Genomic DNA, 14,693 nt, shown 5'->3' with positions numbered 1-14,693 from the left:
AATAATTTTTTTTCCATTCCAGATTCTCAAACAAGGAGAATTTATAACTCCATTTTACAATGTTTCTGTCAAGAAAGATGTTCCAAGTTCCTAAGATTCTCCTTATAGTGAGGGGTTTTGAAACTCAACTCAGTATTCACATAAAATTGATATTGTTTTTACCAATTTCCAACATAAAAAAGATACTTTATGCTCAATCAGGGAAGGACCTATTTGGGATTTGTTGAGGTAAAAGCCAGACTAGACTCAGGAAAAAAAAGTTTGAGAAATAATTAAAGCACCAGCTGCTGGTCCAATAAATGCTTGAATAAAGAAAGGACTGCATGGATTCTAAAGCTAATGCTATAATATAACATACATTTGACTGTATACAGAACGCTGTGGAAGCTGCCAGAGAAAATACAATGCTTAAGTAAGAGGACAGGGTTGGAGTTGCTCCTCTGAGGAGGAAAAGGAACCACGATGTGTGTCAGGAACAGAGAATCATGGCAGGGGAGTAATGGGCACCTGTCAGGAGCAGATATATGATAGTGAGCAACAGGGAGATGCAAACCTTGTTTGACCTTCCCCTTTGCTGGAGCCTGCTGGGAGTCATGAGAGCTCTAAAGATCTCTGGGATGAGGGCTAGGAGAGAGGCGGCTTAACCAAAAGAGGGAAATGCCTCTTCCCTTTCTGTGGGCTCCTCTATGTCCTTCACTATATAAATAAAATCTGTTCTCTGTCTGATGCCTTATGAGCCCCAAGGAAGAATCTGCCCTGTGGAAATCTGCTAGTGGCTCCCTTTAGGGTCCTCACTACTCTCCTTAGTAAATCTACTCTCCAGCTAATGAAACAAGAGACAAGTCCTTTTAACTCACAATTACCGTTAAAAGCAGACACTGAAGTCCTTGCTCGAGCTGAACTGCCAAGTATTCAAACTATGCTTCAGAGAGTGCAACTCTGATGGGCTGGCCACATTGTTAGAATGCCAAATGTACGCTAGCCAAAAAAACTATTTTATGGAGAACTTGCATGAGGCAGGCGATCACATGGTAGCCAGAAGAAATGATACAAGGACACTCTCAAGGTCTCTTTCAAGAACTTTGGATTTAACTGTGCAACATGGGAGACACTGGCACAGGACCTCTCAGCATGGTGTGCCCACATCAGAAAAGGTACTGTGCTCTTTGAGCAAAGCAGAATTGAGACGGCACAAAATAAATGCAGGATGTACGAATTTGCAATATTCACCCCAAATATTAATACGGACTATCTGTGCCCAACGTGTGTCAGAGCCTTCCGAGGTTATACTGGTCTGATCAGCCACAGTCAGACACACTGAAATTTCACTTTACGATGGTGATGTCATTGTGATCCTCTTGGAAGGCGAAGGACAACAACCAACCATTAAAAGGTCACAGGGAAAATATTATACAGGTATAATGTAGAGAGAAACGGTCAGTTGGTCAGGAAACGTTTAAGTACCTCCCATGTGCCAGGTACAGTGGTAAGAGTTGAGAATTAAAAGAAAAGCAAAAGACGGTCCCTGTTTTCAGGGATCTCTGTCTAAAAGGGGAGACAACATACAAACAACCATGTACAAACAAGAAATTGTAAATAATCAACAGAGTAGAGGCACTAGGATTAAGAGGGGATAGGAAAGGCTTCCTGTAAAAGGCATCATTTTAGTTGAGACTTGGAGGAAGTCAGGAGACAGACATGGGGAGACAGCCAGTGAAAATACCCAGAGATAAGTGATGGATTGTCTTGTTTGAGAAATAGCCAGTGTCACAGGATTTAGAATACAGGGGGAGGGGAGGAGTTCAAGGCGTGGGGAGTATAAAATGTAAGAAAACTGGGAAGGTCAAGGGGAGGATCCCCAGGACTTTGGAGGTGAGAGGGAAGCACAGTTTAAGGGAAAGAACATCAGAGCTCCTCAGGATGGCTCTTTTAACAATCTAAACAAGCCCAGCCGGTTCTAAAGCCAGCACAATTCAGCACCATCCAGTCAATTTTCAGCATCTTTTCAGCAAGACAGCTCATAGAGAAATTCTTCAGATTGGTTCTCTGTGAGGGACTATTCCTAACTCTTCTTCAAAGTGCTCACCTATTCTCTTGCTGGGTTCTTCACTATTTTTTTTAATTTAATTAATTTATTTGTTTTCAGTTTTCAACAATCACTTCCATAAGTCTTAAATTTCTTGCCCTCCCTCTCCCCTCCATCCCCAAGATGGCTTGCCATCTTATATGGGTTCCACACATACATTCTTATTAAACATGTTTTCCCATTAGTCATGTTACATAGAAGAATTAAAATGAATGGGAGAAACCATAAAGAAAAAACAAAACAAAACACAACACAACACAAGAGAAAGGAGTCTGCTTCATTCTGCATTCCGATTCCATAGTTCTTTCTCTGGATGTGGATGGCCTTTTGCCTCCAGTCCTTTGGGAATGTTTTAGGTCCTTGCATTGCTGTGAAGGGCTAAGTCCATCAGAAACAGTCCTCACACACTGTGGCTGTTACTGTTACTTCTTAAGGCTCAGATCAGAGACTCCAGAAGGTCAGTAATTCATCTTACTTTTATGAGATATAAATCATGAAATCTAACAGTTATGAAATCTAGTCAGTTATGAAACTAACATTCTTTAATCTTCAAAAATTATTGGATTATTGCTTTGTGAGTTTGAATTTCTCAAACTCTAAAAACAGTGCCAATGAGCTAAGAAAGGGATCACAAGGCCCTCTAGCCTCAGTCATTTCTTTGCTCAAAAACAGATCCCCATTCCCCTGCCACTCATCCCCCACTTCCTCTCACCCCGTCCATTTACCTGAAGGGTAGTTTTCTATCCGGTTCTCCTACCAGACTGCGTCTCTTCTCACATTATATGAAAAACTTCCTTCTGCATCTATTTTATCATTTTTTCATACCAAAAAACCCCTTCTTTTTCTGCCTCTTTTAGCAATTAAACTGTCCACATATGAAAAGTATAATTATTTACCTTCTTCCCAAGTAGATTACATTCTTTGTCTTTATATAAAAGTTCATTTTCTGTCTCACTCAGCAACCAAACTTATAAAAGGAGCAGTACCTTACAGTATAACATGCTTTCCCATCCTATAATTATGATATTTATTTTTTTAACCTAAGCAAAAGACTTTATCTCTTTTGAATTTTATCTAATTAGATTAAACCCAGTGCTGCAGCCTGTTAAGATCATTTTAGATCATGGCTATCATCCACTGAATTAGCTGTCCCTCCAGTCTTTATGCCATCTGCACATCTGATGACCATCTTTTCTTTTATTAAAAAAAAATTGATAGTATAGGGTCCAACATGAATCCATGGGGCACTTGAGTGGAGAGCTCCTGCCAAGTTGATATGGAGCCACCAGCTATTATTTTTTAATCTACCCATTCAAACCAGTTCCAAATCCATCCAAATTTATTTTTGTCTAGTCTACATCTATTCTTCAAGAATAGTATGAGATACTTTATTAAATAGCTTGCCAAAATTTAGACAGACCATTTCTAAATCATTTGCCTAATCTGTCAGTTCAGCAACCCTATTATAAACAGGAAATAAGATTAGTCTGGCATAACCTGTTCTTGATGAAGCCATCCTGGCTCTACGTAATCACCACTTTCTTTTCTAAATGTACACTAACCGTCTCTTTAATGGTCTATCCTAGGATTTTCCCAGGATTTGAAATCTAGCTCATTGGCCTTTAATGTGCAGGCACTGTTCTCTGCTCTTATTTGAAAATCAAGAAAATGTTTCTCCAATCTTGTGGTTCCTTTCCCATTTTCCATGATCTTATAATTCTCAGTAACAGTGGCTCAGCAATCACATGCATTTTTTTTTTCTGTAACTGAGTTCAACTGGACCGGGTTACTGGAATTCATCAAGGAACATAAGGCACTGTCTTACTATCACTTTACTTTTCCTAGATATCAATTCCTTGTTAACCATTTTAGTTCTTTCATTTCCAGTACAAAGATCATTCTAGTATAAAGGTGAGTAGGGCAAGTATAATTGTCCATATTTTAGAAATTAAGAAATTGAAGCTGATAAGGTGGGTGACTTAGGTCCTAAGGAGCATAGATTTAGCACTAGAAGGAACCTTAGAGGACAAACCCTTCATTTTACAGTTAAGGAAACTGAAGCACTTAAGATAACTGATTTGCTGAAGGTCACACTTGCCAGTAAGTGGTCTGAAAACTAGCACTGTGTCTCATTTTTGCTGTTGCTATTTATTCTGGACTTATAATTTCATAGGTATGGGGAGCCCCTTCCATTGAGGCAAATCAGTAACTCCTATATATCTTATCGTCTTAAAGAGTAGCCTGGGACTCTTAGAGGTTAATTGATTTGTCCATAACCATATAATAAATTCTACAAGCATTTTCAAGGCCCACTATGTGTCAGGCACTGTGCTTAGTGCGGGGAATACACATACAAGTAAAAAGAAAGGTAGTCTCTGCTCTCAGGGAACATTCTATGGGGAAAGACAACATATAAAAAAATGCTGAAAATTGACGAAGGGGAGTCCTGGCTACCCTGTAGAGGAATAAGACATGGCATATCTTTAAATGGAGCTTCTGGGAGGAGTCATCAAATCAGAGGGAGGTGCTGAGGAGGTAAAGGGTACTTCCAGTGTTTGAATTCCAAGACCTCTTGTTCAGTCATTTCAATGGGTCCAACTCTTCATCATCCCATTTGGGGTTTCATTGGCAAAGATCCTAGAGTAGTTTGCTGTTTCCTTCTCCATTTCATGTTACAGATGAGGAAACTGAGGCAAACAATTAATTGATTTGCCCAGGATCACACAGCTAGTAAGTGTCAGATTTGATTTCAGGAAGATAAATCTTCCTGGCTTCAGACCCAGCACTCCATCCACTCTACCACATGGGTGCCCTCTTAAGGCTGGAGGGAAGCTTAAAGATGAAGAACTAGAGCATGGGAGAGAAATTCCTGATTGTACCCTGGAGAGGAATGAGAACCCACAGCTAGTAGACTTCAGAGACAGGAATTAAACCAAGTCTTGCTAACTTCAAGGCTATCCTTCAGTCTATTACCCAGGAATTCCTATGCCTTTTTGTATCATGGACCCTTTTGGCAATGTGATGAAACTTACAGCCCCCTTCTGGGAATAATGTGTTTATATACGTAAACTAAAAAAAAAAATAGGACTGCAAAAGCAATCATATATATTGAAATATAGTTGCCAAAATTTTGTTTCAATGATACCAGGTTATGTTATGTCAAGCTGCCTCTCATCTTATACATTGGAGGTATCTAAGAAGTGTGTGTTGAATTGAATTGAATCAAATTTCTTGAATTAAACTCAGGTCCTCTAGTGCTAACTTCAAAACTCTTCCTACTATACTTTTCTGCTTCTAAGATACTCTCTTTTAGCAGCTGGAGTGCCAAGTCATCTTGGATGAAAACATTTCTGTAATAATTCTATTTTTTTTTCATTAAATTAATTCTCCAAATACAGGCCAGCAACCCCATAGCCACAGCTGTGAAAAGGCCAGGGAGCTTTTCAGAAAAGATAGCTGCCTGCAGAAAGAAAGGGGTCAAAGTCACCCTGAGAAATTTTATACAGACATTAATTTGTTCTGCCAAATGTGGTTATTTTTTTTATAGAAGGGAACCACTTGGAACATCTTGTTAGAGTTACCTGCTTTGGAAACCCAAGATATAAACTTTTTTTAGCTTTTTAGTCTCAAGAGATTCATGGGTATGGTCACTTGGATGACCATTATTGTGTTCCAAAATTGGATTTAGTAACTTCCAATGTTCTTTAATAAACATATTTGCCTGTTTCTCTTCATATCTCCACATACAAGGATTTTCCCCCAGCTATTGTGCATATACTTCCCCACACACTCCCCAATAATAAAATCTTTTTTCCCTTGAGAGTAGTGCCCAAAGTCGCATAACTTTAAGGCAAACTACCCCTCTGAGGCTACTGTACTCAGCTGCCTTCTTTCCAATTTCTCTCTTCCCCACCCCCTCCATTGCCCCAATGCCCTCCCTCTTCCCTAGCACAGAAGCTCATCAGAGGAGTGACTGAAGTACAGCCAAGGCAGGTAGGGGGTGACTCCTGACTGCCCAGCCTCCCTGCTAGGCATGTCTGGGGCAAAAGCATTTCTGGGTATCCCAACAGCCAGAAAAAAAGAAAACTGGTTGAGGGAAGATCCTTGGGGTTTATAAGTTGCCTTTCTCCTAGCTGAGGAGGGGGATTCCATGTCACTAATGTCTCCCTCTTTATGGATTTGAGAGGTCTTGCAAAGGAATTGAATCTTTTTTAATGACTTATTATAAATTTAACATTAAACATCAATGCAACCATTAAATTCGCTTTGTATTTATTTACTTTTAAATACGTTCCATTTCAATACACAAAAAGTCAAGGCTTTTTAGACTTTCAATATCTTTCTTTGTCCATTCCCATTCACTTTTCCTCTGATATGGTGATAGCAAATTCTCTGTTCTCCAGTTTCTTTGTTGTTGCTTTGAATTATTAAATAAAGTTCTAGGAGTCTTTTTTTATTTTCTCCATGATTGTTGGGCTTAAGTACGTTACAATATTGAATTACTGGAATGTACCACAATTGATGTATCTGTTCTCCTATTTTGGAATATTTTGGTTGCTTCCAGTTTTCGTAATTACAAATAATGAAGCCATTAAAATTCTTGGACAGATTTTTTTTTTCTTTTTGAGTATCTTCTTAGAGTATGGGTAACATCTCTGCTTTCGTTGCTTTACTTCATGTGTATGGTAGTTGCCACAGCTTTCCACTCCTCTTCCCTGTCCCATATATACACTATGCTCCCATCAATATTTTATTGTATCTGCACTTCACATATGCATTATGAAATGTAGCCAATTGTTTAAAAAAATTCATTTAATTTCCATGTAAAGTACCATTACATTCAACACAACATTAAAAAACTGCGGTCCCAAGAAAGAAAAGCCTGTTCAGAGCTTTCTTTTTCTTATTAACATAAGGTCAGAATTACATACACCAGATGTGTTTTACTCTTTAAAAAGTGTCAGACTCTAACTCTCAACAGACACTTCAGAACTGAACCTGATTTTGAGTATTTTTTGCTTGTAAAGCTGAAGTGCTAATATGTCACCAAAATACCTTAGAAGTTCTGATGATGGCAAAACCCCCAGCATGTCTACATGAACTCAGTGGGAAAAAAATGTGAATAGGGATATGTTTAAAACCCTGATCCTTTTTGGAAGGCAAGCAAATGTGAAGTTCCCCAAACTGAAATGTCCACTAACTTTTCTTGGCTGGTTAGGCTCTTATTTCTTTCTGTAGAGCGGGGTTTGTCAGGGGTACATGCGTTTGAAAGTAGGGGGAAAGATACTGAGGAGGCGGAGTGGGTAGATACCTTGGATTGTGACTTTTCTGTACTCCTAAACTTTATGAAGAAAAGGAAGTGTGGGTACATAAGGATGGAGAAGAGTCTAGCCCTGAAGAACATTATGGCACCAAGACAGATTTTGAGAATAACTCTTTGTTTGCCTCCAGACTTTCCTTTCATCCTTCTTAAATTTCATCTTCTTAGACTTGGCCCATTGTCCTAAACCTCTGGAGATGTTTTTAGATCCTGACTGTCATGCAATGTGCTGGCTATCTCTTTCAGTCTTGTCTCATCTGCAATTTTATAAGCATGCCTTCTCTACTTTCATCCTTGTCAATGATAAAAACATTGAAGAACGGAGTGCTTGCCCGCCCCAACCTCCAGGTGTCAATCCATTAATCACTCATTCTTAGGACGGGAAAGGGAGAGTAGCAGAGGAATTGACAGGTGTCCTCAGAGCTAGGAAGACATTGGTTCAACATAATGGCCATGTAACCATGGTCAATCTCAACTTTTCATTGCTTGAGCAACTCTCTAAGATTTTGACTTACAGAGAGGACTCTGGCCTACATAGCTAGATGGAGTTTCCATACTTTTCTCTCTACCTTTGCATCTGATAATTGAATTCAAAGTGTGAATCCAATTAATCCCTCCCTCACTTTTTTTTTTGTCCTTTGCTATCCATTCCCTCCCTAAGGATTACCCTCTTTAAAGACCTAACTTTTGGATCATGCTTGTTTTTTATAGTCCACAAATGAAAACTGAACTGGCATAAAGAAATACCAAAATAATCTCACTTGCCATCTACCATATTCCCCTAAATATTCATGCAGGGTGAGTTCACTGTACTGCCTAATAATTTAAAAATACTGTTTTCCACTCATTGTATTGCTGTGAGTCAAGAAATATAAGAGTGTCCAAGGAATTTAAAATAAATATCACACAGAGGACAATGGAGAAAGAACATGTTGGGCGTGAGCAGACTCTAACGTGAAAAATAAGGGACTTTGAAGAAAAACAAGAAGAAAAGATATCAGAGCATAGGATGATGTGTAGACAGCCTGAGTACTCCCCTGGAATCCCACTCCTGATGTCAAGTGAAAGTGAGGCAGGCCTCCCAGCATGTTGGATGAACCCCCTGTGGCAAACTTATTGGAGGCTGCTGACAAGAGGTACATAGAAGAGACAAACCCAGTTGGGTTATAACCTGCTTCACTGGAAGGAACACCCGAATTGATGAGATCACAGTTCCATTTGAATACTTAAGTATTCACAAGATTAAAGCAAACAAAGCAAAACCCCCAAAACACTTTATTTATTTGAATCCTTTCTATGGAGCACTAACTCATATACAACATGAGTATTTTTGATCAGTGTGTTTTTTTATTTAGCCAGCAGTTTTTAAAATATATATATACATTTGTATATAGATAGATATGTGTGTGTTTATATGTATGTGTGTATGTATGTATGTGTGTATATATATATATATGTAATCTTCCTCTAAAACTGTTATATCCTCCTATAGGTACTCACTCTTATTCTCAACTCTTGGGTATAAGGTAACTCCCAGGGAATCATGGAAAGGACCGACCTCAGAGCCATTTTTTTCTCCTGTTCTCAGCCTGATAGAGAAACTGGAAAATAGAGCAGTGGCCTTAGGACAACCTCTCTGAGGAAGTCTGATTTTATATCCTCAATACTGTTGATATGAAAACTCTGTGACCTCTCCTTTTCTATTTCTTCACTACAAATTCTTTTAAATTTCAAATATTTCATAGCAGCCCCCTACAGATTGTTTGCTCTTTTTTGGTGTGAACAAATTGGAGGCATTTTGTTTGTTTGTTTTGTTTTCCCCAAAAGGAAAAGTAAATTCTCCGTTTTTTTTTTTTTGTTTGTTTCTAGCTGTGCTAATTAGAGCCATCATTAAATCGTTCTCAGAATGACAGTCACTCATATCCCAAAGGAACTATAGGCTTTTGGGAGCTAAAAATGATCCTTTCTAAAACATGTGATTAACACAATTTCCCAAAGCAAGCAAATTATTTTATTTCTAGGAGATTGTCTTATATTATTCTGTGGAAAAAGCTTCCTCATTGTTGAGAATCTTACATTTACACAGTTATATTTTTGAATAGGGAATTTACATCATTGTTTATTCTCAATAAAAAACAACACCCTGCCCCTCAGTAGAGCAAAACTCTTATGGACTTGGACATCACCTACAAATTCTCCCTTTCCATATTTTCCATATTTTCTGAGAGACTTTCCACTTTTCTTTCCAACTACTAGAAAACACACCTAGGCTTCATCTTCATTATTTTGGGGTCTTCTTTTTGTACTTATTTTATCCTCTTATTTCCCCCTTTTTTACTTGATGTTTATCTCAGCTTTTAATACAGAGTAGAGACACATCCCATGTTATCCCCCAGGTTCATGCTACTCTAGGCACATAACAAAAAATAAGTGTTATGTCACTAATACTTAGGCTTTGATGATTTGCCAGCCCCATGAACTCTCTCCAAAGAGCAGTGAAGGGGACAAGAGCCTGCAAAATGTTTGGGTTGAGACCCAGATAAGCCACATCATCTGGAGAACATTTATGGATTAAAGTGGACATAGGACAACAAACAAAAATTAAAGCAAACAGATCTTGCCAGTGGTTGGATGTCTCTACCTTACATCTCTGATAATGGTGGAATCACAATAACTGAGCCTTACCTCAGTACTCAGTGTGCTATGTAAAGAAGTGGAAGTGACAATTTGAAAGCTGAGTCCAGAAATAACAAATAGCAGGATGTGACCAAATACATACAGAAGAAACTCATGTTTCAGGGGAAGGAAGGAAGGGAGAGAGGGAGGAAAAAAGGAAAGGAGGGAAGGAAGAAGGAAGGAAGGAAGAGAGGGAGGATGGAGGAGGAAACATACATTCATTCAATGTCTGCTATGCTAAGGTAGAGTGCTAAGCCCTTTATCTCTTTTTATCCTCACAACCCTGAAAGGTAAATACTATTATTACTCCCTTTTTACAGATGAGGAAACAGGGGCAAACAGCAGTTTTGCCTGAGTCTAAATTTGAACTCAGACCTTCCCAGCTCCAGGGCCAATACTCTATCTCCTGTGCCACCTAACTGCCTAATACACACTATTTAAATGCTTAGGGGTTGATTTTTCAAGATATCCAAAATTTTTTAAAAAATCAAAGATTCCAAGAGAATGGAAAATATCCTTGTGTTTTACTTTAAAAAATGGCATCCGCAACCCCAGATTCTCTACAAAATATGGAAATGAGATTTCCATAGATGATTTTCAACAGTAGCCTCCCAGCTGTCTGAGAAATTCTCTAGAATGCTGCTAATTTCCCCCTCCTAACCACCACCCTTCCAATACTTCTACCAGTCATTTTATCTCTTCCAGGTCCACAGTGCTGGAGCTGCAGATAGTACTGTTCAGTTCATCTTTTATCAGCCCATCATTCACCGGTGGAGAGAGACCGATTTCTTTCCGTGTTCAGCAACCTGTGGAGGAGGTAATAAGTTAAGAAAGAATTAGCTACTGTGGATGAATGATGATTTGCCAAAGGGAAAAGCTTGGTGTTATGATTTAATCACCTTCTTTGGATGAAGGCAAAGTGCTCCTATGTAAGAAGGATAATGGTCTCTTTTAAGACATCCTTCCTTTCTGGAGGGGAGGTTTTATTTTGTTTATTGTAATAAAAGAAAAACCCTGTGGTTCCAGATGAGGCTTAATTTGCATTGGTTTGTGTTGACATTAAATTAAATTGCTGAGGTGTATACAGTGAATTCTAGGTCTCTGATTCCGAAGTGAGTAAACTGACTTTTTAGGTTCACAGTATATAGAGACAAAAAGGAATAAGATGCTATCCACCCCAAATCCATCATATTTCATATGAGGAAACTGAGACCTAGAGAGGGGAAGACACTTATCTGAAATCACACAGGTAACTAAAGAGCAAGGCTGGGATTGGACCCCAATACTCGTTCTCCAAATTGAAAGAAATCCATTTATTCAGGTAATAAGCAAACTCATTCTGGGGTGAATATTACACTTGTTACTCATTAGCAATCAGAATCCTTGAGGAATAGATTAGGCTCCTGCAAAGGCAAGAGAAGTATGTTTTTGTAAAAACTCATTTCCAACTATGTGGTACACCTTCACATATTGTAAGAGAGAATCGCTGAAAACTGATATGTACTTTGTTTCCAAAGAGAAATGTGGAAAGACATATTAAATTCATAACATAGAACAGCTATTCAAATATACCATTAGGTACTTCTATTCTCTTGTTAAAAACATTAATTCAACATTTTGAGAATTTCAATAGAGTAATTCCTGTTGGTCTGTCTACTCTGAATACGAAAATGCTTTGTTTAAAGATGAATGGCCAATAATTTGATATTTCTTAGAACTTGATATTTGTTACATTTAACTGTATTAATGACCAACAGAGGAAATAATTTCACTGAAAATAAATTGAAGAAAAATTTTGGAGATTTTCCTTTTTAAATGAGAAACATGCTTAGTGAAAATTGGCAGCTTCCTTCTCATCAGTGCTTAGTCGACAGAGTATTGGGCTTGCACTCTAGAAAATAGGGATTCAAATACTGTATATGACACTTACTCACTGTGTGATCATGAACAAAGCACTTAACCTCTCTGAGCCCCAGTTTCCTCATCTGTAAAATGGGAATTATAATGCCTGTGGTCCACAGGATCATTTTAAGGTTCATAAATAACATATGTAACATATTTTGCAAAATTGAAGGAACTTTCTAAATGCCATTTATTGTCATGAAACATGAGGCTGCTGGCAGGATATTATTATAGTAACCATAAAATATGCATTAGCCTTTTCTTTTGTCTGGAACCAAAGGACAGGAACAAGGAATAGTCAATGGAAGTTGCAAACAGACAAATTTAGGTTTTCTAACGATTAGAGCTGTCCAAAGTAGGAAAGGACTGCTCTGATGAGTGGTGGGTTCCTCTTCCCTGGAGGACTTTAGAGTATAGATGATCACTTGTCAGGCATAGTACAGTGGTACAGGGGGAGGTAAAAGAGAGGGAGGGGGACAGGAATTCCTTTCAAGTATGGGTTGTATTGGATGGAAACCTAAGTCCCCTCCAATTCTCAGATTGTGTGGTCTAGATCTTACTGCAAAATAAAATAGTGAATGTTACAATGAGAACTCAGTTTCTCCTCTATTAAAGAACCCAGGCTGAACAAATATTTTCTAAGGTTCCTTAATATATATTATTGTCATGCTAATTTATTTGTTATTTATTATTCACATATAGATATTCTCTAAGGTCTCTTAATAATAACATTATCTGGTTCTAATCCTTATGCATTTTATGAAAATACAGTTTCCATTTCAATACTTTCTCATATTTTGAAAACCATTGCCATCTGAGCGTTGGAATCACTTATTCATGGACAACGGTGGACCCCCTATAGCACTTCATATAGCAATTCTATTACCTGCTCTGTCTTGTACCACAGCTGTGTTCTTGCCACAATTATCATCTCTGCCCACTCCTAGATAATGAGATTTCTGGTAGAAAGATGGTGAAGTGGATAGAATGCTGAGTCTGCAGTCAGGAAGAACTGTATTTAACGCTTATTTACTAGTTGTGTGACATTGGACAAGTCACCTTTGTTTGTCTAAGGAGTAATATAAGTTGTCTTATTAGTGTTATTAACATAGCAGTTTAAGATTTGCAAAGTGTCCTACATATACTTTCTCATTTCTTCCCTACAATAATCCTAGTACTTCCTATTATTATCCCCATTTTATAGATGAGGAAACTGAGGTCAAGAAGTATCTTATTCTAGTATAAACTGTTTTAATCAAGTAAGGTACTAGACCTTAAGTCTCTGCCATATGAAAGTCTGTTGAATGAACTAAGAATGTTTAATCTGGAGAATACTCACAGAATGTCATGTTAGCTATCTTCAAGTACTTATGATCAAAGATTTAGATTTAAAGAGGACTTTAGAGATCATCTGCTCCAACCCTTTCATTTTATAGATCAGGCAAAGAAGTAAGTGACTCACCAAGGTCATTTGGTTGATTCAGGATGGGCAGATTCAGGAATGAAACTCAGATGCTGTAATTCCACATCCAATTAGACTTGGACTGTTTGTTACAGATGCTTTCAAACAATCCCTGAGACTTTGCAAAAGCTGTTTTAACTACTACTCCTTCCCTAGAGGAAAGTAAGTGGCAGCCATCTATCTAAAAACCATCGTATTCTTAAAAAATATGTCTTTCTTGATCTTCATCTCCTAACCCTCCTTTCTTTGCCCTTGATTCATAATTCCTGGTGTCATTTCACACTGCTCTTCCACCTTCTCCAGGACTTTGCTTTCACAATCATCCCCTTTTTTCTCACGCATCGTCATTTCTTCTCTCTTCTGGCTCTTTCCATATCCTGAAGTCTGTCCTCTGTTAGAATAGCTTTCACATTTTTTCCCCTTCTAGCTCATCTTTCTACTGGAAAAAAAAAAATGTCTCAGGCTTCCTCTTCCTCCCCACACCCTCACTCTCTTCTCTTGACCCCTTGCAATAGTTTCTGCTCCCACTATACAACTAAGATTGTTCTCTCCAAGATTACCAGTGGACTTCCTAACTGCTAAATCTTATAACTATTTTTTTCAGCCCTCAGCTTCTGTGACTTCTCTTGTAACTTCTGGCACTCCTTTCACAACATGCTATTTCTTCTTTTAGCTGAAGATAGCATGCTTTCTTGAGTCTTTTCCTATCTCACTAACCATTTCTTGTCTTCCTTAGCAATTTCATTCACTCCGGCTTTTTCTGTACTGATGTCTCCGAGGCTGTACCTAAAAAGATTGTAACAGGGTAGAACAGTGGTTGGTAGACTAGGACCTAAGGGCCAGATCCTGCCTACTCCTTGTTTAGCTCCTGCTTAGCTTATTTTTATTGTTTCTTAGTCATGCCCGAATCTTTGTGACCCCACTTGGGGTTTTCTTGGCAAAGATATTGGAGTGGTCTGCCATTTCCCTTTCCAATTCATTTTACAGATGAGGAAACTGAGTCAAACAGGGTCAAGTGATTTGCCCAGGGTCACACTTGCTAAGCGTCTGAGGCCAGATTGAATTTAGGAAGATGAGTCTTCCTGACTCCAGACCAGGCACTCTATCTACTTCAGACTCATAATAGGTTTACAGGTTCAGGGGCACCCCAAAGTGTTGAGGTGTGTGAGTGTATGTGTGGTGGCATCATCTCAAAAGAATTTCCTCAGCCTGTCTCCAAATCAAGTAAAGACATTTATTCCAGAGAA

The 14,693-nt window shown here is 38.4% G+C and overlaps 1 protein-coding gene across 6 annotated transcripts in view; it reads left to right on the top strand.

The window, feature by feature from the left end:
* The window catches only part of ADAMTSL1 (ADAMTS like 1), a 1,091,970-nt gene that overhangs the window by 863,984 nt on the left and 213,293 nt on the right, over positions 1-14,693 (top strand). For all 6 annotated transcript variants that reach the window (XM_072655697.1, XM_072655722.1, XM_072655679.1 and 3 more), the window contains one exon: positions 10,788-10,899. In XM_072655697.1, coding sequence (XP_072511798.1) covers positions 10,788-10,899 — 112 coding nt within the window. The remainder of the gene's footprint in view (positions 1-10,787; positions 10,900-14,693) is intronic.

Source organism: Notamacropus eugenii, chromosome 1, assembly GCF_028372415.1.
Source record: "Notamacropus eugenii isolate mMacEug1 chromosome 1, mMacEug1.pri_v2, whole genome shotgun sequence".
NCBI classification, from domain to species: domain Eukaryota; kingdom Metazoa; phylum Chordata; class Mammalia; order Diprotodontia; family Macropodidae; genus Notamacropus; species Notamacropus eugenii.
The sequence above is the reverse complement of the archived record's forward strand: the minus strand, read 5'-3'. Positions and strand labels throughout refer to the sequence as shown.